Below are 20,798 nucleotides of genomic sequence, written 5' to 3'. Positions count from 1 at the left end.
CTGAACTACCTGCAGCCATGCCTGTGGACACCCTCAAGGCTTTTACCTCTTCTCTCCTGGCTGCCATCAGCATCTCAACCTTCATGTTAGCAACTACATCTTCCACCTACATTGTCAATAAAGAGGTGCCTTGACCCCCTGGCTATGGGGGGAGTCAGCATGGTCACTGGAACTACTTGGGATGAGTGTGGCATTGACATGCAAGTCAAGTTCAATCCTGGGTCCATTACTCATTAGCACAGGCCCTGCCTGTCCCTGGAGGTCTGTGCCAGGACCTGTGCTAGTTTCTTGTGCTTCATCAGCCCCCTGCGGTCTCCCCAGCCCCAGTGAGAGGCAAGGCCAGTGCCCAGCAGTGTTTACTTTGTGGCCACAGTGCTGTAGCCAAACGTCCTGTTGTAAAGGGGTCGGTCAAGGAACAGCAAGACAGGAGTGGGAGGTGCCCCTTCCAGCTCCAGCACTGTAATGTTGTTGGGGTGGCCAACGTGCAGCACTGAGCCAGGCACAAAGAGGGTCTGCTGGGGCCCACGACAGGTCCAATACCGGCCCAAGTTGAAGCCATTTATCCACAGCAGTCCCTGGAAGATGATGGAAATGGGACTGAGCTGTGTCCTGGTCCACTCTTAACCCATTTCCCAGTTATGCACTGCCTTACCTTACTCCAACCTGGGAACTTCACAAAGGTGTCCCAAGCAATGCCAGGTGTCTCAAAGGTCCCAGTGTAGAAGGCTGGCCCCACTCTGCCCCCACTGCTTGATTTTGGCAGGGCAGTGTGGGGCCAACCCTGTTGGACTGCAGTGTCTATGGCCAGGGGATAGATCAGCCAGTTGCTGAGGGGCCTGGAGTTCAATGAGAGGTTTCCCAGCAAGCCCTGAGATGGAACAGGAGGGGAAATGAAGCAACAGTATCTGTCACAGTCAGGACACTTGGCAACCCCAGGGAATGCTCCTCTTGCAGCAGCGAAGGTGGGATGGGATGGGATTCCTTCTAAGGAGCAAAGGGCCCTGGCAGCTGTGGCAGCATGAGTGGGAGAGGGGTGCCAGTCTCTGAATCCTATCCTGACAGGTTTGAGATGAGTCAGGGAGCAGGACTGGAATTGGCCCCACCAAGGCTGGACTCTGTCTCAGCTGGCAGTAGAGGGGGTGTTTGGTCACATGGGTTGCCAGGCCATCCCTTCTAGAGCCTCAGGGCCCTCTCTCCCCTTACCTTGAAGTCACTGGCGTTGGCCCCGAAGCTGATCCTGCCCATGTTCTCCAGGAGTATGTCCAGAGTGTCCCTTGCCCTGCCTGTTACCTGCAGTGTTGTCTGCCCGTCCCGCTCCAGTGTTCCCTGGTACTCCTAAAGCCACAAGGTCAGTGCTGCTGGCCTATGTTTGGATCCCACTACCCCCAAAACTGCCAGCAGGCACATAGCATCTTGCTGCCAGCCCCATCAGAGCCAGGACTGCTCTCTGCCCCCAAAAAAGGGGAAATTTGGGCCCAAGAGCCACCCCACAAAGGCTCCGTATGGCTTTTGGCACCCTGGCTGTCCCCAAGACTGGCATGGCACAGCCGCACTGCCAGCAGGTCGCACAGCCCTCTAGAGCACTGTCCCAGGGACTGGTGTGCTCCCATAGCCTCACCTTCTGCAGCATCACGTAGCCACGGTCACAGATGCTGTGGGGAGGAGCGCCCAGCGTGGCAGGTTCTGGGACATCCCAGGGCAGCTGTGTGTGGTACACTACAAAGCCATGGACCTGCAGGACACAGTGCAGTGGCACAGGAAGGGAAATGGAGCTGGAAGTGAGCTCTACTCCTCTGCCCCAGAGCCTGGGCCAGGCAGACAGGAGCATCTCCTCTAGTGTCCACCACTACACCCAGCCTCTCACCTGCTTTAGGGCCTCAAAGGTGAGAGGGAACTGGCTCTGGACAGGCTGGGAGGGGCACAGCACATCCAAGACATCCAAGAGGTCAGCATACTGCAAAGAGAGGGATGGGTGTGTTGGGCAGTTGAGCAGTGCCATGCTGGGGTAGTACAGCCTTTGGAATAGGCACTCACCTTTCGCAGGGCCACCTCGCCATAGGCATACTTGGGGGTGGCAGGTGGCATTGGACCCACTGGCAGGGGCTGGAACTGAACAGCAGACTGTCAGCTGCCCCCCATGGCAAGCAGGGAAATGTCCCTTGCCCTGCCAGTACACAAGCAGCCAAGCCCAGTACTGTCCCCTTATTCCTGCCAGGTTTGTTACCTTGCTGATGACCGTGCGAATGGCAAACAGCTTCTCAGTGGGGTCTCCTGCCTCCGAGAGGGGGGCATCATAGTCATAGCTGGTGGTCACTGGTTTGTACTGATCCTTGTAGTCAGCACCTGGCCAAGGAAGTGATGTGAGCTGGAGGAAGGAGCTTTGGCACAGCCGAGGGCATGGAACCCAGCCCCGGACTGGCTGCAGTGCAGTGTGGGGGGGCATGACCCAGAAATGTGAGCCCCTGCATAGGCATGAAAGGAGTCCCTAGGAGAAGACAAGCTTGGGTCCAAGGGCCCTTAGCTATGTGTCAACTTGCCCCATGGGACAGAACAAGAGCCTGAAGCAGGCTTCTCAGGGATGGCCAGGGAAAGCCCCCCCAGCCCTGCAGTGTGCCCCTCCCTCCCTAGGGCAAGGCTCTACTCACCGCTCCAGTAGGCAAAATTCGTCCCTCCATGGAACATGTACCTATGATAGACCCCAGAGAGCCTGGTCAGCAACCCAGAGACCCAGCAGGGGCTCACCAGGCACTGTCCCTTCCCTCTGGCACCCACAGTCCCTGCTGGCCTGATCCCTGTGGGATGAAGGCAAAAGGTGATGCCCACTCCCCTGGTGGCTGTGCTCTCTGCCAGTTGACTACTTGCATGTTGATGTTGGCTCCCAGCTGCAGCATGTCCTCCAACCCCCGGGCCACCCATGTGGCGCTGGTGCTGGCATGTGCCTCACCCCAATAGTCCAGCCAACCTGTGTAGTACTCAGAGTTTACCTGGAGGAGAAAGGGACTGTCACCTGCAGCCTGGGCCCAGCGCCCCTCTGTGCCTCACTGCCTGGTGCCTCTGCCTCCCCAAAGCTGACACAAGTCAGTCCCCCCACAGCACCCATGCCAAGCTCACCAGGGGCCCCTTTGGTTCTACACGGCGCTGGGCACCAAATGCCTCTGTCACATTAGATCCTGTGGAGGTGGAGAGAGGGAGGTTTGAGCAGGACAGAGAAGGGACCCACATCCTCTCTGTCCTCCTCCTTCCCAGTAGGGATACCTGGCCCAAAGTCAACGGTGGCATAGAGCCCCTGCAGCGTGCCACAGCGCAGCTCCTCTGCCTGCGCGCTGTCGGTGGTGAAGAGCAGCACCTCACTCCCCAGCAGCGCCCGAAAGGAGCCCAGCAGGTGCCGTAGGTATCCATAGTCACAGGCATAGTAGCTCCCATATTCATTCTCCACCTGCAAGCACCAGGGACTGGTACACAGTATGCACATGGCAGGGCTGCAGACAGGTCCCACTGCGCACAGGGATAAGCACCAACCTCCCTGCTTTCTTCTGGACATCATCAGATGTCCTGACAACCCCCAGGTATGTCCTCAGCATAACCCTCCAGTCCCAACATGAGCTCCAGCTCTGTCAGTGTCCCTCAAACCATAGCTGTGGTGATGGCAGGTACCTCAGATTTCTAGCCCTTGTATTTGTCCAGAAGTTGGGATGGATTTATCTGAGCTTTGCTGGGTAAGGTCATTGTGGAGGGGATACTGCTGGCTTTTTGAGGCACATCCAAAGATGACACAGAGTGGGGCACCGGGGCTGGGCCTCACAGCACCTTACCTGCACACTGATGATGTTCCCTCCCTGCTGGTAGAGGCGTGGCTTGATCTTGGGCAGCAGGATATGGAGCCAGGAGTCCACAGCTGCCAGGTAGGCTGGACAGACAGAGGCAGGGGCTGGCTGCAGCATCCACCCCAGCCCACCTAGAGCCTGCCTGCCAGGAGGAAGGCACAGCAGATGGGACAGGGTCAGGCGAGATGGGGAAGTGGAGATGGAGTACAAACGATGGGCTCCTCAAAGGATGGAGAAGATGATGGGAAAGACCACATAGGCAGAGCTGGCAGGTGTGTAAAGACAATGCCAGGACTGTCACCAGGCTGTAAGGACATGATGGCCAGAGCCCTGTGCTGAGCCTCACCCGGGTTGGAAGTGCGCAGGTTGATGTCTGGTTGTTTCCACAGTAGCCAGGCAGGCAAGCCACCCTGGAGAAACACACATGGCAGAGAGGGAGGCAGAGAAACTGCTCAGCAGCCTGGGCCTGCACAGAGCTGATATCAGCCAGTGCAATGCTAGTGCTTGGCACCAGCACAGCACGTGGCCTGTGGGGCAGCAGCCTGGGCACAGCAGGCATGGCACTGGAGTCAGTGAGACAGCCAGAAGGGCCAACCCTGCTGTGCCCTTCCCAGACCACCCATCACCCCTGCGTGCCAGGCTGTCAGCTGAGGCTCACCATCTCCCACTCTGCACAGATGTAGGGCCCTGGACGCAGGATCACCAGAAGTCCCAGCTCAGCTGTCAGGTCCAGGAAGGCTTCTACATCCCGGTTCCCAGTGAAGTCATAAACTCCTGGCAGTGTCTCATGGTAGTTCCAGGGGATGTAGCTGGGGTGAGAGGGGAAATCAGCACACAGGGGCCAAGGACACACCAGCACAACAGGGAACCATCCCACCTCTGTTTCTGGAAGTTGGCCTGCAGCCTGAGTACAGCAACTCAGGCTGGACTGGAACTAGCTCACACTCATGCTTGTGTCTGGCTGGGGTGACCTGGAGGGTCACAGACAAGTGCAAGTTTTGGTCCTTGCTCTCTGTGGTCAGACAAACACACTCATCTCTGTTCCTACTGATCCCAGAACCCCGGGGTGGCCGTGCACCCGTCAGGGCTATTGCCATGGCTTACACCTGCACAGTGTTGAGCCCACTCATGTACATCTTGAGCAGCCGGTCCCTCCAGGCAGGGCGCGGGACGCGGGCGTAGTGGATGCTGCCCGAGATGTAGCGGAAAGGGGCACCGTCCTTGCGGAAACAGTTATGTTCGTAGTCCAGCTGGAAGGAGCGTGCCGAAGGGGAGGCCTGCAGGAAAGGGGCAGAGCTGGAGGGCTGCAGAATCTCCCCGAGCCCGGCCGCCCCTCCCATGCTTCCTGGGACAGGCACTGGTGGGGCTGGTTCTCGGAGGAGCCCTCCACCGAAGTGGGTACCAAACTGTCCTTCGGGAGAGCAGGAGCTGAGCCTCCCCGCTAATCAAACACCCCGCGGCTGAGCTGGTGGCATTTGCGGGGCCAGGTGCTGCTGGGGTGGGTGCTGCGAGGGCAGGGAAGGAGCTAGGAATGCAAGCGGGGACATTGTGGCGGGACACGGGCTGCTGCAGGAGGGAGCTATAGCATGACGAGCAGGGAGGCGGATCGGGAAGTAAGACAGATTCCAGAGCCGTCCCACCGGCTCCTTCACAGCTCAGTCCTACGCGCTTCTCCCCGACTTTCCACCCTTGTTTGCTAACCTGCGTGTGCAGGAGCCGCGCTGCCAGCAGCAGGGCGAGGCCCGGCAGCCCCATCCGCGCCGGGTGCCCGGCGGACCCGGGACAGGGGACAAAGTTGGACGTGGCCATCACCACCACGTGACCCGAGAGGGCTCTTGGCCAGAGCCCGGCGCTCCCTCCTCCCGATCCCAAGTGCAGGCAGCTGGAACAGCCGGGGCGGGACCACGGGAAAGGGGTGGGCGGCTCCGACCCTCCACGTCCGGCCAGCCGCGCACCGGCCCTGCAAAGCCCAGCCCGGCAGGGGATGCACAACCCCGCCCGAGCCAGCTCCGGCCGGGGGGACACCCCTGGCCCAGTGGGGTAGTGAGTGACAACCAAAGGGAGGGGAGAAGGAGCCTCATCAAAGCGTCACCACCAGGCAGAACCTTCCATTGAGCTCAGCCCGCTTGTTCTGCCAGAGAGGTTGTGATGGAAAGCTCAGCTGTAGCTCTGATCGGAGGGCTGCTGCTGCTGCTGGATGAGGGAAAGGGAAACCCGCCGGGCTGCGGGCTAGAGGCGGTGACAGAGCTGGTGACAGGGGTGTCAGGAGGTGCTGCAGGACAGGACGAGCCCGCTGCAGAGAGGAGGGACGGCACATCCCGGCGGCCGCGCACCGGGCAGCGGGAGGCGGAGGCGGGGGCGCCCCGCCCGGCGGGTGACGCGGCGGGTGACGCGCGGCGGAGGGCGATGACGCGGACGGGCGATGGGGCAGACGCTGTGCGTCTGTTCCCGCGGCACCGTCAGCCTGGGGGGAGCGCGGTACCTCCTGCTCCACCGGCTGGCAGAGGGGTGCGCGCCGGGCCGGGGCGCGGGGGGCTTGGGCGGGGGGTGCCCGAGCTCCGGGAGGGATGCTTGGGCCAGGGGGGGTGGTCCTCGGACCGAGGGCGTGCTCGGGCATGGGGGAGGGGGGGATGCTTGGGCACGGGCGTGTTTGTGTATGGAGGATGCTCGGGCATGGGAGATGCGCGGTCGTGGGGGTGCTTGTACAGGGGGAGTGTGCTTGGGTGTGGGGGGCGTGCCTGGGCACAAGGGTGATTGTGCATGGGAGGTGATTTGGCATTGGGGTGTGTAGGAGCATCATCTTCCCCAACAGGAGTGATGCTCTGGCATGGGGAGATGCTTATGCGTGGGGGGTGATTGTGCACGAGGACATGCTTGGGCATGGCACGAAACTCAGCCACGGGATGCTCGGGCAGGGTGGGGAGATGCTTGAGCTCAGGTCACCTTGGGACTTGGGGGAGTACTTGGGCCTGGTGAGGGACTGTGCTTCAGCATGGGGGTGCTTGTGCATGACAGAGGATTCTCATGCTGAGTGACAGGGAGGGGTTGGTCATTCCCAAAAGTGGGTGCTTGGAGCCATGGGAGTGGGGAGGGTTGGGCCAGTGGGGCTTTTCATACAGAGAGGGGATGCTTTGGGTTCCTGGCAGGATCCTGCAAGGTGGGGGGATGTGCATACCTGGGGAATTCATGCTGCTCTCTGTCCCCCCTCCTGTGGGTGCTCATAGATGAGACAAGGCCCCAACATGGATGTCACAGCCCCCAACCCATGCTGTTCTTGACTCCCTGCAGGGGCTTCAGCTATGTAGACCTGGTGGAGGGGCTGCGGGATGGGCGCTTCTACGCCCTGAAGCGCATCCTGTGCCACGACAAGGAAGACCGCCAGGCTGCCCTGCACGAGGTGGAGATGCACGGCCTCTTCGACCACCCCAACATCCTTCGCCTGGTGGCCCACTGCATGGTGGAGAAGGGCGCCAAGCACGAAGCCTGGCTTCTCCTGCCTTATGTGAAGGTGAGGGGGGGTTTCCTGGCTGCCTCACTACCCCAGGAGCAGCAGTGGTGACCAGCTGCTTGTGTTTGCCAGGGGGGAACCCTCTGGAGAGAGGTGGAAGCACTGCGAGAGAAAGGGACCTTCATGCCAGAGCAGCGGATCCTCCTCATCCTCCATGGGATCTGCCGTGGGCTGCAAGCCATCCACAGCAAGGGCTATGCACACAGGTGAGGGGTGGCAGCACTGGCTGGGGGCATTGGTAGGGGCTGCAGTGGGCATTCAGTGATATCTGTCTCCACAGGGACCTCAAGCCCACCAATGTGCTGCTGGATGAGGATGACCAGCCTGTGCTGATGGACCTGGGCTCCATGAACCAAGCTCGCATTGAAGTCAACAGCTCTCGGGAGGCCATGGCTGTGCAGGTGGGTGGCCTGGGATGTCACCCCATGAGCCTGTCTCTGCTCCAGTCCCTTCATCCCTATCTTCCTCTCGGCAGGACTGGGCTGCCCAGCGCTGCACCATCTCCTACCGGGCCCCTGAGCTCTTCACAGTGCCAAGCCAGTGCATCATAGATGAGCGTACAGATATCTGGGTAAGGATCCAGCCCTCTGGCCCCCCTTGCCCCACTGCTGCAGGGCTGCACTAACACCACCACGCTCCAGTCCTTAGGCTGTGTGCTGTACTGCATGATGTTTGGAGAGGGCCCCTATGATGCCATCTTCCAGAAAGGCGACAGTGTGGCTCTGGCAGTTCAGAACCCCCTCACATTGCCCTCCACAACCAGGTGAGGGGCTGGGGAGGGTGACCCTATTCCTGGATGGTCCCCTGTCCTGTGCATCACATAGGTCCTCCCCTCACTGTCTTCCTTCCAGATACTCAGCTGCCTTGCAACGTCTGCTCTTCTCCATGATGACAGTGAACCCCCAGGAGAGACCCAGCATAAATGAAATCCTCCACCAACTGGAGGGGCTGCAGCCAGCACCAGCAGGACAGGACACCACACAGATCTGAGCCCATCCCCTTTCCAGTGGTGATGCATCCTGAGGCTGAGCCAGGGGAAAAGCAGCTGCCCTAATCCCTGCTGCCCTGCAGACCTGTTGCAGAGGGGACTGATACCCTGAGGGAGAGCTGCTGCTCGGTGCTGGAGATGTGTTGGATTTGGAGTGTTCTGTGCCCTGGATGCTGCTGCCTGGGCCTTGGTGTGTGCCCTTGAGCTGTGGATATGTGATCTGCTGCTAAACATGGGTCCCTTGCCAGCTGCTACCTTCCTTAAAGGTGGCAGAAGAGGATGTTGTGGGACCCCTCCTGGGGATGGGAGCCGCTGTCCTGCAGCTCTGTGCCCCAGGAAGGTTGCTCCTGCCCCAGGCAGAGCTGTGGGCCGGATCCCAGTGCTGTGCTGGAGGAAGGCAGAGGGAGTGCCCACTCTGCCACTGCTCTTGGCACCGATGTTGCCTTGTGTTTGAAGTAAAGTATGTTCTTGCAGAGATGTGGCTGTGTCCCTGTCTGCAGGGAGGGGCCCTACTGGGGCATGGGGACAGCAGGCACACTGTCTTGGTTAAGCAGCCAAGCCTTGCTGGAGGGGAAGGGCAGCGGAGGCCAGCTGGGGCAGCACAGCCAGAGCATTAGCAGTAAGCAGGGAAAGTTAATCCCTGGCCAGAGAATGCTCCTGTTGGGAGCTAACACAACTCTGCAGCTGGAGCCAGACACTGCTGTTCAGAGCCTCCGGACTGGGCACTGCAGGACAGGGATCAGCACAGGCAGGCAGGCAGTGGCAGGCGTAAAGGCAGAATTTCTCTGCTGCCCATGAAGAGGGAGGTGGATGCCCAGACTGGAAAGCTGCCAGACCTTGGGAGGCAGGAGTAGCAGCTCTGCTCTGATGGGGGTATGCAGAGCATGGGGACAGGACTACCTCCTCAGCACTGAGGACACCCCCAGCACAGTAGACAACCTTGGCTGGAGGGACTCACTGGGGCTCCAGCAGCTGGACTACCCACAGAGGTGGAGAGGGGGGTAAAAAAAGAGATGCAGACAAGCAGTTTCACAGGGAGCATTCTCCTCCTTTAATCCTCTCACCACACAGTCCTCTCACCACACACAGCAGTACAGCAGCCGCGAGGGTTCATGCCATGCTGGGTGCCATTGAAGGATACACCCACTGCACCAGAGCGCCAGGCATACCCCTTGCCCTGTATGGTAACCACAGGGGCAGGGGTGCCAGATTGCTCCCACTGCTTCAACCACTTCCAGGTGAACCCACCTACCCTTGGGCTGCACATGAGGAGAAAACCCAACAGCTGCCATTCTTTTCTTGCTCAGATTAAATCTGCTCCCCTGAGCTCCAGGATAAAACATGGGCCATATATCACACGAGGAAGCAGTACCCACCCCGGGCTGGAGCAACGAGTGGAGTGGGATGTGTGCCATGGCACCAGGGACTAGACCTCAGGGCTCTTACCTGCACAGGTAGCAAGCTGGAGCAGAGCACTGGGAGGAAGCATAGCAGCACCAGTAGCAGGGCTGAAGCACTCACCACACACCTGACCTGGCAAAAAACCGATACAGCTGGGGGAGATACTGGGAGACACAGAGGATCTGAAACGGTTTATTGCAAAGGGTTTGCAGGTAACACGGGGAAGGAGCATGGTCCTTTTTTGGCTGAGGCTTCTCTACTCCTCACCCTCTTCTTCATCCTCATAGGAGTCCAGGCCCACTTCCTCGTAATCCTTCTCCAGAGCGGCCATGTCTTCCCGTGCCTCGGAGAACTCCCCTTCCTCCATGCCCTCACCCACGTACCAGTGCACGAAGGCGCGCTTGGCGTACATCAGGTCAAACTTGTGGTCCAGGCGAGCCCAGGCCTCGGCGATGGCCGTGGTGTTGCTCAGCATGCAGACAGCGCGCTGCACCTTGGCCAGGTCCCCCCCCGGCACCACCGTGGGCGGCTGGTAGTTGATGCCCACCTTGAAGCCCGTGGGGCACCAGTCCACAAACTGGATGCTGCGTTTGGTCTTGATGGTGGCGATGGCGGCGTTGACGTCCTTGGGCACCACGTCCCCACGGTACAGCAGGCAGCAGGCCATGTACTTGCCATGGCGAGGGTCACACTTCACCATCTGGTTAGCCGGCTCAAAGCAGGAGTTGGTGATTTCAGCTACCGACAGCTGCTCATGATAAGCCTTCTCTGCGGATATGACAGGGGCATAGGTGGCCAGTGGAAAATGAATGCGAGGGTAGGGTACCAGGTTGGTCTGAAACTCGGTCAGATCCACATTCAGGGCTCCATCAAACCTCAGTGAAGCTGTGATCGATGAGACAATCTGACTGATCAGTCTGTTCAAGTTGGTGTAGGTTGGGCGCTCGATGTCCAGGTTCCGGCGGCAAATGTCATAGATGGCCTCATTGTCCACCATGAAAGCACAGTCTGAGTGCTCCAGTGTTGTGTGGGTGGTGAGAATGGAGTTGTAGGGCTCTACCACAGCAGTGGAGACTTGTGGTGCTGGGTAGATGGAGAATTCCAGCTTGGACTTCTTGCCATAATCAACAGAGAGTCGCTCCATCAAGAGGGAGGTGAATCCAGAGCCAGTGCCACCTCCAAAACTGTGAAATACCAGGAATCCCTGGAGGCCTGTGCACTGGTCAGCCTGTGGAGAGAGATGAGGAGAGATTATTCTGAGATGCATTTCTTTGTGACAGTCTGCCTGTCCACAAGTCCCTTCAGGACCTGGTCTATCCATGCCCTGGTCCACTGCATATCCCTCCCAGGGCACAGCACTGCTTGCAGTGTGTTCTGAGTCCCAACAGGATACTGGACCCCAGTCCAGGGAGACACATCCCCTCTCTGCAGTCACTTACCAGCTTACGAATCCTGTCCAGCACTTGATCAATGATCTCTTTGCCAATGGTGTAGTGTCCACGGGCGTAGTTGTTGGCAGCATCCTCCTTGCCAGTAATCAGCTGCTCAGGGTGAAAGAGCTGCCGGTAGACTCCTCCCCGAACCTCATCTAGGAGAGAACAGGGGCAGGTTGAGCTCAGTGGAGGCTGTTGGTTTGAGCCGGCCGCCAAGCAGACACGTGGGTGTTAGCAGCCAGCCCTCTCCTTGGCTCCGCCTGCGATGGCATGGCCAAGGACCCACACGTCAGCAAAGCCAGCACCAGCATCAGGTTTCTCTGGCATCAGGAGGTGGCTGCCACCTCTCTGCATAGCTCAGCTTCTCCCACCCTTTGGGAGCTGCCTGCCCACAGTGCAGCGAGAGCTGCCATGCCGGTTGGGCTGGTTTCTCTCTGTGCACATGTGGTGCAAGCACCGCTGACTCTAGGACACTTCAAGAACAAAAGCAGGTGCTCATGTCTGTGGCTTCTCCTGGGGGAAAAAAAGGGCCCTCGGGTTGAACTCAGTGCAGGATATTGTTAGAGAACCACGAGCACCAGCTGCCTGCTACCCACCCGTGGGGACACCTCAGACTGTGTGAACTCCAGGGAGCATCCTGCAATGGGTTGTTCCCTGAAATAATGACCACTATCACCGCCAAACCAGGGTGCACTCACCAATCACGGTGGGTTCCAGGTCCACAAAGATGGCCCGTGGGACGTGCTTCCCAGCCCCAGTCTCACAGAAGAAGGTGGTGAAGGAGTCATCCCCTCCGCCAATGGTTTTGTCGCTGGGCATCTGCCCATCGGGCTGGATGCCGTGCTCCAGGCAGTACAGCTCCCAGCAGGTGTTGCCCATCTGGACGCCGGCCTGGCCGACGTGGACGGAGATGCACTCGCGCTGGGGAGGGGGAGGCAGGGTCAGATCCTGGCACAGCTCTGTCCTGCCTCCTCCAGGTGCCTACCTGGTGCCAGTGCCACACAGTCACCCTCACTGGACCCACTCTGGTCAGTGATCCCAGAGAGCACATTTTCATTTGGGTGACCTCCTGCATCACCCTGAAGGGCTCCCCATAGCCGGTGTTGCCCTCAGCCGTGCACAAGCACCATGCCAGATCAAGAGGTAGCTTTGGCATCCCTCATGCCCCTGCCCTCACTGGGGACCACCAGCTCAATGCACTCTGGCTGGGCCTGTCCTCCAGCAGTAATGGGAGCAGAGCCTGGCCCAGCTACTCTGACAGGGTCCCTGGCAGCCTCAGCCCCTTCCCCATGCAACAGCAGTCCAGTGAGGAGCTGAGCTGATAGGGGCACGCATTTAAGCCACGAGGGGCAATCAGCATGAGGAAACCCTGCCTGCTGCTCCAGAGCCAGATAAGCAGTATTGTGGGGTGAGTAGCCTGGGATGAGTAGCAAGGATGGTAAGTGGCAGCCAGGTAAGGGCTGGTAATAAAGATCAGCAGTTTCTGAGGCAACATAGGTTCCCTGGGCTACACAGTCCCAACTCTGTGCTGCAAAATCCGTGTTGGCAGAAGTGCTGAGGAGCAGGCTGTGAGCGGGAGATGTGCTTCATGCACTCCCATTCAGGAAGTGCAGGCCTGTTCCGCTACTCCAGCATCCCTTCTGTGCTGTCCCTAGCATCCCTGCTTCACTGCTCCCGGCATCCCTGCCTCCCCGAGCAGGACACCTCCAGCCTCGAGGTCCTGGAGCAATTAGCTCCTGCATTCTCCGACTGCACAGTGCCCTTGGCCGCGATGGGCTCGGTGCCCCGGTTCAGTGCCCGGGTAGGACAAGGGCTTCTGCTTCCTGCGGGAGGGCCAAGAGCAGCCCGAGCCGCAGAGAGGAAGGGAGGGCAGCTGGGGGCAGGTTCCCCGGCAGGGCCCGGTCAGCGCTGCGGCGGGCAGAGCGCTGCGCTGCGCCTTCTGGCACGGCCCCGGCCCACTCCTGAGCCGCTAAATATAGACAGCTCCGGCCCCGGGCGAGGGCAGCGGGTGCTGCCCGCTTGGGACAGCGTCCCCAGCCCCTCCGCCGCTGCCAGACGCCCGCGGGACGAGACTGAAGGGACGGGAGCCCCGCACCCGATCCCCGCCGCAGCCCCGACGGGGCGCGCTGCCGCGGGGGGAGCCCCGCCGAACGCCCGGCTCCGGCCCCGGTGCCCGGCTGGCGCTTCCACTGTCGGCAGCTGTCCCCGTCCATCCGCGGCCACCGCTCCCCGCCGGAGAGGTCACCCCTCTCCATCCCAGCGCCCCCCCGCGCCGCGCCGGCGGTGCTGTGGCTGTGGCGGTGGCTGTGGCGGGGGGGGGCAGGGGCCCCAGTGCCGGTGGCGGCGGGGGAAGGGGGGGCACAGGGCGATGGGGGCGCGGCTGCCCCGGGCAGGGTCCGGCAAGGCTGCCCAAGGTCACGGCGGGGAAGGAGGGGGCGCGTCGCGACGGCTCCGCCGGGCAGGTGCTGCGGGGGCACTGCGGGGGCACTGCCGGGCGCCCTCCCCGCCGCCGTGCCCGCCCCCCGGCCCGCACTCACCATGTTGCGGCGGGGGCTGCGGGCTGTCCCGGCGGCTCGGTGCGGCGGGGCTCGGCGCGGAGCTGCGGCTGCTGCAATCCCCGCCGCAGCGCTCTCTTATCGCTGGGAGGGGCCCGGTGCCGCCACGCCCCCTTATTTGGGTACACTTGCATGCGGGGAGGGAGAACCCCCGTTCGGGGGCCGCGGGAGCCTGGCGGGGTCCTCCCGGCGGCGGAGGAACCCCGGGGTGTGGGGGCCGAAGCTGCTCCCCCTTCTCTGCCGGAGGGAGGTGGGGGCAGCGGTCCAGGCTGCCGGCAGGAGGCCTGGGGACCAGCCCTCGGGGGTGACGGGCAGTGCTCAGCTACCAGCACCGGAGGCAGAGCAAGTAGAACAGCCCCTAACCTGCTCTGCCACTAGCTCCCCCAGAGATGTGGGGAGACCCCGAGTCCACCTGGGCCTCTAGAACAGGAGAAAGGAGGAGAAACTCGATAGAGACACGTATCAAACACAAGAGCCCCCCAAACCTCCCTTTGTCATCGATGCTCTGGGAGACTCCAGCCAAGGTTTGCCCTTCTTTCCCGGAGGGGACAGGCAGGCAGTGCTGCACAACCCTGTGAGGCTGCAGATCTGCATGACAAATCTGGGCTGCCAAAAAAAGGTCATTGCAGCCTGCTTGCTGTTAATAACTTGTGACTACATTCAGAGCAGCAGCTCTGTTTGAGCCCTGGCCAGTGCAGCCACCCCTGCCAAGGCCAGGGCTGATCCTGCTACAGAGGATGCCTGGACCATCAGCCTTGAATGCTGCCTGAACAGGGGGAGAGGGCTCTGTCTTTACTGCCAGGACCTTGGGTCACACAGCTACCACTCCCTGGCCATGGGGATGGATGGGTCTCTGCTGCTCAGTAGTGTGCCAGGAGACACTACTGGGTCCCTTGTCCACGACAGAGGTGCAGGGTAACTTTTAGAAAAAGCTATAGGACACAATTCCAACTGCTACATCCTTCTGGTGGCAGTCACATCTATGAAGACACAAGGAGATATCAGCAATGGAATTACTCTGAAGGAGCAGATTCCCTCCTTTCCCCATAATCAGACAAGACAGAAGGAGTGGATCAGAGCAGCACCTGGTGTGAGGGGCAGCGACTCCTGCCCTGGCATAGCAGCAGCAGGCACCAATCAGTCTGAGCCTGGCACTCCAGTCACAGGCAGGCAAAGCAGTGCCAGCAGCCCTGCGCAGTGGGATGAGTGCCTGGCTGCGCTCCAGCAGCCAGGGCTGGCCCCCACTCTCCCCTCCAGCTGACACGGGTGCATGCCGGGAGGAGGGCAGGGGAGGACAGCCCCTGTGGGTCAATATAGCTGGAGCATTAGTGGTAAGCGGGGAAAATTAATCTCTGGAACCAGCACACTGGATAATGTGTAACAGAAATCTCCAGTTTGCAGCTGGAGCCAGGAGCTGATGCTGGGACTACTTACCAGCAGGCAGGGCAGTGAGAGGACTCAAAATGGGGACAATGCAGAAGATGATCTGGGCCAGGTAGAGTAGGGCCACATGCCCCAGTGGGAAGGCAGAGCACTGGCAGAGCAGGGCAAACTGGGGGCAGAGGTTATCCCAGATGGAGGACCCCATACCTAAGATTGGTACTTCTCCTATCACATCAGCAGCACTCCTCTGGATCCCTTTGGTGGATATACTCCAGCACCTTCCCACAGCCTGCCATGTGTCCTGGACAAGTCCCTTTGGTATGGGGTTCTTACCTATGTAGGGAGCTGGAGCAGAGCACTGGGGGGAAGCATAGCAGCACCAGTAGCAGGGCTGAAGCACTCACCACACACCTGACCTGGCAAAAAACCGATACAGCTGGGGGAGATACTGAGAGACACAGAGGATCTGAAACGGTTTATTGCAAAGGGTTTGCAGGTAACACGGGGAAGGAACGTGGTCCTTTTTTGGCTGAGGCCTCTCTACTCCTCACCCTCTTCTTCATCCTCATAGGAGTCCAGGCCCACTTCCTCGTAATCCTTCTCCAGAGCGGCCATGTCTTCCCGTGCCTCGGAGAACTCCCCTTCCTCCATGCCCTCACCCACGTACCAGTGCACGAAGGCGCGCTTGGCGTACATCAGGTCAAACTTGTGGTCCAGGCGAGCCCAGGCCTCGGCGATGGCCGTGGTGTTGCTCAGCATGCAGACGGCGCGCTGCACCTTGGCCAGGTCCCCCCCCGGCACCACCGTGGGCGGCTGGTAGTTGATGCCCACCTTGAAGCCCGTGGGGCACCAGTCCACAAACTGGATGCTGCGTTTGGTCTTGATGGTGGCGATGGCGGCGTTGACATCCTTGGGCACCACGTCCCCACGGTACAGCAGGCAGCAGGCCATGTACTTGCCATGGCGAGGGTCACACTTCACCATCTGGTTAGCCGGCTCAAAGCAGGAGTTGGTGATTTCGGCTACCGACAGCTGCTCATGATAAGCTCTCTCAGCAGAAACCACAGGGGCATAGGTGGCCAGGGGAAAATGAATGCGAGGGTAGGGTACCAGGTTGGTCTGGAATTCGGTCAGATCCACATTCAGGGCTCCATCAAACCTCAGTGAAGCTGTGATGGATGAAACAACCTGGCTGATCAGTCTGTTCAAGTTGGTGTAGGTTGGGCGCTCGATGTCCAGGTTCCGGCGGCAAATGTCATAGATGGCCTCATTGTCCACCATGAAAGCACAGTCCGAGTGCTCCAGTGTTGTGTGAGTGGTGAGAATGCAATTGTAGGGCTCTACCACAGCAGTGGAGACTTGTGGTGCTGGGTAGATGGAGAATTCCAGCTTGGACTTCTTGCCGTAATCAACAGAGAGTCGCTCCATCAAGAGGGAGGTGAATCCAGAGCCAGTGCCACCTCCAAAACTACGAAACACGAGGAATCCCTGGAGGCCTGTGCACTGGTCAGCCTGTGGAGAGAGGCAAGTAAGGTTCCCTCAAACAGTGATTTGGCTGGAGGGAAGTTTTAGATTTTGTCTGGGTAGCTGCAGATTTCCCCCGAGGTGCAGCAGAGCTCACACCATGCTCCCACCCCTTGAATGGTGCTGGACTCCAGTCCAGGGAGACACATCCCCTCTCTGCAGTCACTTACCAGCTTTCGAATCCTGTCCAGCACTTGATCAATGATCTCTTTGCCAATGGTATAATGCCCTCGGGCGTAGTTATTGGCAGCATCCTCCTTGCCAGTAATCATCTGTTCAGGGTGGAAGAGCTGCCGGTAGACTCCTCCCCGAATCTCATCTAGGAGAGAGTGGCATAACAGAGTTGCTAACTGGATCTGGAGAAAGGCAGCAGGAGCAAGTCTCAGGAGTATCCTGCAATAGATTGTTCCCTGAAATAATGACCACTATCACCGCCAAACCAGGGTGCACTCACCAATCACAGTGGGTTCCAGGTCCACAAAGATGGCCCGTGGGACGTGCTTCCCAGCCCCAGTCTCACAGAAGAAGGTGGTGAAGGAGTCATCCCCTCCGCCAATGGTTTTGTCGCTGGGCATCTGCCCGTTGGGCTGGATGCCGTGCTCCAGGCAGTACAGCTCCCAGCAGGTGTTGCCCATCTGGACGCCGGCCTGGCCGACGTGGACGGAGATGCACTCGCGCTGGGGAGGGGGAGGCAGGGTCAGATCTCAGCAGAGACCAGAAACGCAATCACTGCAGGAAGTGCATAGCCCTGGAAGGGCAGCTCTGGCCCTCGCCAGCTTGGGCAAGCCACTCTGCCCTTGTGCCTTGGTGCCCTGTGTGCATTCCAGTTTGCTGCTTTCTCTCCCAGATCTAGTGCTCTGCCTCTCACCACTGTACTGACCACCTCAGAGGCCCAAGGATATCAAGACCCATCTGCAGGAGCCCAGGATACCAGGCCACCCCTCCCCTGGACTGGCCCCACCTACAGTCCTGATAGCATCCAGTGAGCATCTTCTCCATTGCCCAAACATCCACATGGCTTAAGGGCTGGAGGCCCAGCAGCTTCTGGCACAGCCCCTATTGCAATTCCAACAACATAGCTGGAGGCTGAGATGGCAGAGCACCACCACTGGAAGCTGAGGGCACTGAGGATGGGTGCCCAGTAAGAGGGGGGATTTACAAATATGAACAGTTGCCATGCTCTGAGGCTCAGCTTCTCTAAATTAGCTCTGGAGGAGGAGGAAGCATTAGCTGCACTTTTTAAGTCAATGGAAAGGCTGAGGTGAGAGGGTCTCTTAGCTCACAGCTTCAAGGGTAGTCTCAGGTCCCTTAGGAAAAGCCAGGTGAAGGTGGGCTCTGCAACATGACTCCCTTCAGATGAGGCACCCCAGAGTCTGCAGCTCTTTTGATAAGAATGAAAGTATTCAGTGCCTTAGACCTGTTGTTGCCAAAGACTTTGATGTGTCATCAGGCACAACTGAGTCAGAGGAGCATCCAAATCACACTGGATTTCCAGAGCCATGGTGCCTCACTATGAGTCAGCTGGCAGGAAGCTGGTGGAACCAGCCATTTTGCACTCAGAAGCAGGGCAATGACTGCTGTCCCATGAAGTTGCACAGGATGCAGCATGTCCTGGCTCTCTGCATCTAAAGTGCTTTCAGTGCTACATTTCAGAAGCAGCAGTGACAGTGAGGGATGGCAAAAAATATAAGCCCTTCATACCCATGGTGACAGGCAGAAGCCCATCTCCTCACCAAAGCTGAGGTGCAAGAAGAGCAAAGCAATACCTATCCCACCTATCCCTCCCAGCAGGTCCATAAACGTTGTGTAACACAAGGAGCCAAGGGTAAGACCTGGGGACTTAAGACATGAGCTAAATCTTCCAGGATCCTCTACAGAAGGGCACAGAAAACTCTTGGCACAGATGCAAGCACGTCAAGGAAAAGGACATGAGAGAGGACTCCTCCCTGGCAAAGGATCTTGTGAATCAGCGTGGGGGGTGGCAGAGGGTTACGCTGCTCACTGCACTTCATCCCAACAACAAGCAGCAGCCAGGACTGGCTCTATGGGATGCAGCGCTGACAATAAGCTGGGCAGAGCCCAGCAGCACCAGGACGCAGCAATGCTGGTCACCAGCCAGCAGATTCTGCCTTCTTCACAGCAAAGTCTGGCACAGGAAGGGTTGGGAGCACGGCTCCGTGGGACAGCAGGAGAGCTCCAGGGCAGCTGGAGAGCTCATGAGCCAGAGATCGCTGCGGGACCATGGCGCCAGGGTGGCCTGGAAGCCCACCCCCAGTGATGTCCACCCTTGGAGCAGGGCAGTGGGTGAAGGAAGCCACAGCTTACTGCCGGAGCTCAGCTGTGGGTCGGCAGCGTGGGGGGCTGGCAGACGGGGCAAACTCCCGGCAGCCGGACGTGGCACCGCGGGGCACGGGCAGGAACCGACACTGTTAAAGTGGGAGGGGGATGAGAGGTGACATGTCCGTCCGAGCGCCGGTCCCCGCAGCCGGCGGGGCTCGCTGGTGGTCTCCTTGCCACGGGTACAAGGGGATGCTCAAAGACGGGAGGCTGCTGAGAGCCGGGGAGGGAACAGCTCGGAAAGAGGCTGGAGCCAGGCAAAGGCAGGGCAAGCACAGCGTCGTCAGCTGCCCGCACTCCGGGCTCCCGGCTGAGCCCTCCTGGGAGCCCGGGGAGCCCAGCTTACTCCGGGAAGCACTCGCGGGACCGAGGGAGAGAGCAGCCGGGGCCGGCACTCACCATGATGCCGCCGCTGCCACACGACCTGCCTGTCCCCGGGCTGCTGCAGCTCCGCGCTCCGGGACGGGCGCGCCGCCGCCGCCTTATACCGGAGGCGGTACCGGCGCTCCGGGGCGGGCTGCCCCGCCCGGACAGCCCCGAGCCCTCGCATAGATTTGCGTGCATTGCGCCTATTTGCACAGATTGGTGGGCTGTGCTGCCTGGCGGGGTGCACTGGTGGGGCAGTCGGGGAGCATCCCCCGACAGTGGCACGGGAGACCCGGGGCTCCCCTCGAGGAAAGGGGCAGCGGGGCATAAGGGTAGTTCCTGCTACGCTTGCTGGTCTTGGCGGAGGGGTTCTGCTGAAGAACAGAGACGGCACCTTCCAGCTTGGTGTTCTGCTTGTAAAAGGCACCATCCAGCCACTAACCAGGAGAGACTTCAGGGGCTGAAGCAGGAAAGTCAGCAAAGAACTTGGCCCAGGTCTTCCCTGCTGGTGGTCTTAGGTGCAGATGTGATCCTTGAGCCAGCAGTGAGCCAGGTTTCTGGCAGCCACCCAGGGCTTCTTGAAAAACACGTGGGAGAATTTCTGGAGGAAACATTGGTAGAGGAAACACGCCAGAGATGAGCCCAAACTTTCCTAACGTCTTTGGCAATTACTGAAAAAAACCCAGGAAAACTCATTCCTGTCCTTTGTGTCAAACCCCTCAAGAACAGTTGTGTCCCAGGGCTGTGTTGAAAGCCCTGCCTGCCAAAGGGCTGCTTCTCCATCCCGGCACTGCATTACCTTCACTGGTTTGATCTGATTTCACAAAGCTTTATGAAACGAATAGTGAGGGTGTAGGGACAGCTTGGAGCACCTTGGAGGGGTTTTATTGGAGTCTACAGTGACTTCACTGATGTCTGGCCTTACTACAATGAATAATGTGTCCTGCCCCCTCCAAAATACTCAAAGCATCCACTGTGGTGCAGAACGAGTTCTGCATCTGCCTCAGCATTCTGATTTAATGAGTTTTCACTGAAAAGTGCTGTCATCCCGCAGCTTGATCTGAAACTTGAAAGCTGGACCTAAATTATCCACCCACAATAGCCTTTCTTTGTGCCTGAGTCACCTGGAAAGTGTCACCTTCAATGATGAGCACGTGTGAAGTGACTGAAAGCAAGAGTACTGCTGCAAATCCTGCGCTGGTGTCTAAGCAACGCATCTTGAGACCTGCAGAGATGGCTGAGCCAGAGGATCAGGGTGGGTTTAATCAAGGTGATGGGAAAATATTGAGTTGTTGGTTTTTGTTTGGTTGGTTTTTTTTTTTTTTTTTTTTTTTTTTTTTTTTTCCACAAAGATGCCCCAGGTAGTGCGTGCTGCTGAACCTGCACAGGATTCCGTGGTAACTGGATAACTCTGGAAATGCCTCCCTGTGGTATAAATGTCCTTTGAGTGACCTCAGAGATCACTAGATAACACAGACC

At 59.2% G+C, this 20,798-nt stretch overlaps 4 protein-coding genes across 5 annotated transcripts; 1 reads left to right on the top strand and 3 right to left on the bottom strand.

Moving 5' to 3' along the window:
* Positions 1–340: 340 nt before the first annotated feature.
* Positions 341–5,659, bottom strand: GLB1L (galactosidase beta 1 like). 2 transcript variants are annotated; one of them, XM_083865519.1, is made up of 16 exons: positions 5,526–5,659; positions 4,959–5,101; positions 4,483–4,633; positions 4,171–4,234; positions 3,813–3,907; positions 3,256–3,436; positions 3,112–3,170; positions 2,863–2,984; positions 2,646–2,686; positions 2,225–2,343; positions 2,035–2,109; positions 1,865–1,954; positions 1,619–1,732; positions 1,204–1,335; positions 653–868; positions 341–575 (listed from the first exon to the last, which is right to left on the bottom strand). In XM_083865519.1, exons 1-16 carry the CDS (start codon positions 5,631–5,633, stop codon positions 357–359), a joined length of 1,929 nt encoding a protein of 642 aa, XP_083721645.1. In that variant the 5' UTR covers positions 5,634–5,659; the 3' UTR covers positions 341–356. The 2 variants fall into 2 exon arrangements, with proteins under 2 accessions (XP_083721645.1, XP_083721646.1); XM_083865520.1 differs by having other exon boundaries at positions 4,929–5,101; positions 5,526–5,652.
* Positions 5,660–6,221: 562 nt separating this feature from the next.
* On the top strand, positions 6,222–8,786 carry STK16 (serine/threonine kinase 16). The gene is made up of 7 exons (XM_083865487.1): positions 6,222–6,332; positions 7,113–7,332; positions 7,405–7,538; positions 7,613–7,733; positions 7,808–7,903; positions 7,974–8,095; positions 8,184–8,786. Exons 1-7 carry the CDS (start codon positions 6,247–6,249, stop codon positions 8,320–8,322), a joined length of 918 nt encoding a protein of 305 aa, XP_083721613.1. The 5' UTR covers positions 6,222–6,246; the 3' UTR covers positions 8,323–8,786.
* Positions 8,787–9,361: 575 nt separating this feature from the next.
* On the bottom strand, positions 9,362–13,750 carry LOC310911288 (tubulin alpha-5 chain). The gene is made up of 4 exons (XM_083864654.1): positions 13,692–13,750; positions 11,853–12,075; positions 11,161–11,309; positions 9,362–10,949 (listed from the first exon to the last, which is right to left on the bottom strand). The coding sequence occupies exons 1-4, from the start codon at positions 13,692–13,694 to the stop codon at positions 9,978–9,980; spliced, it is 1,347 nt and encodes a 448-aa protein (XP_083720780.1). The 5' UTR covers positions 13,695–13,750; the 3' UTR covers positions 9,362–9,977.
* A 1,804-nt stretch (positions 13,751–15,554) lies between these two features.
* LOC310911289 (tubulin alpha-4A chain-like) lies at positions 15,555–19,371 on the bottom strand. Its single transcript, XM_083864655.1, has 4 exons — positions 19,353–19,371; positions 17,071–17,293; positions 16,787–16,935; positions 15,555–16,604 (listed from the first exon to the last, which is right to left on the bottom strand). The coding sequence occupies exons 1-4, from the start codon at positions 19,353–19,355 to the stop codon at positions 15,633–15,635; spliced, it is 1,347 nt and encodes a 448-aa protein (XP_083720781.1). The 5' UTR covers positions 19,356–19,371; the 3' UTR covers positions 15,555–15,632.
* Positions 19,372–20,798: the final 1,427 nt, after the last annotated feature.

The sequence above is a fragment of the Zosterops lateralis genome (assembly GCF_965231275.1).
Source record: "Zosterops lateralis genome assembly, chromosome: 7".
In the NCBI taxonomy this organism is placed as follows: Eukaryota; Metazoa; Chordata; class Aves; order Passeriformes; family Zosteropidae; genus Zosterops; species Zosterops lateralis.
Note: the sequence above shows the minus strand (reverse complement) of the source record. Positions and strands in the feature narration are given on the sequence as shown.

What these genes read in the sequence shown, in the direction of transcription:
- GLB1L (XM_083865520.1), bottom strand. Translation starts at nt 5,633, where the DNA reads ATGGCCACGTCCAACTTTGTCCCCTGTCCCGGGTCCGCCGGGCACCCG. An exon ending in GGGCTCAACACTGTGCAGGT is followed by an intron (nt 4,634 to 4,928) that starts GTAAGCCATGGC and finishes CTCTCACCCCAG; the next exon opens with CTACATCCCCTGGAACTACC. An exon ending in CTGGGAGCCAACATCAACAT is followed by an intron (nt 2,687 to 2,862) that starts GCAAGTAGTCAA and finishes GGTCTATCATAG; the next exon opens with GTACATGTTCCATGGAGGGA.
- LOC310911288 (XM_083864654.1), bottom strand. An exon ending in CCTGGAACCCACCGTGATTG is followed by an intron (nt 11,310 to 11,852) that starts GTGAGTGCACCC and finishes GTTCTCTCCTAG; the next exon opens with ATGAGGTTCGGGGAGGAGTC. An exon ending in TGGACAGGATTCGTAAGCTG is followed by an intron (nt 10,950 to 11,160) that starts GTAAGTGACTGC and finishes CTCTCTCCACAG; the next exon opens with GCTGACCAGTGCACAGGCCT.
- LOC310911289 (XM_083864655.1), bottom strand. An exon ending in CCTGGAACCCACTGTGATTG is followed by an intron (nt 16,936 to 17,070) that starts GTGAGTGCACCC and finishes ACTCTCTCCTAG; the next exon opens with ATGAGATTCGGGGAGGAGTC. An exon ending in TGGACAGGATTCGAAAGCTG is followed by an intron (nt 16,605 to 16,786) that starts GTAAGTGACTGC and finishes CTCTCTCCACAG; the next exon opens with GCTGACCAGTGCACAGGCCT.
- STK16 (XM_083865487.1), top strand. Translation starts at nt 6,247, where the DNA reads ATGGGGCAGACGCTGTGCGTCTGTTCCCGCGGCACCGTCAGCCTGGGG. An exon ending in GGGAGGCCATGGCTGTGCAG is followed by an intron (nt 7,734 to 7,807) that starts GTGGGTGGCCTG and finishes TCCTCTCGGCAG; the next exon opens with GACTGGGCTGCCCAGCGCTG. An exon ending in ACATTGCCCTCCACAACCAG is followed by an intron (nt 8,096 to 8,183) that starts GTGAGGGGCTGG and finishes TCTTCCTTCCAG; the next exon opens with ATACTCAGCTGCCTTGCAAC.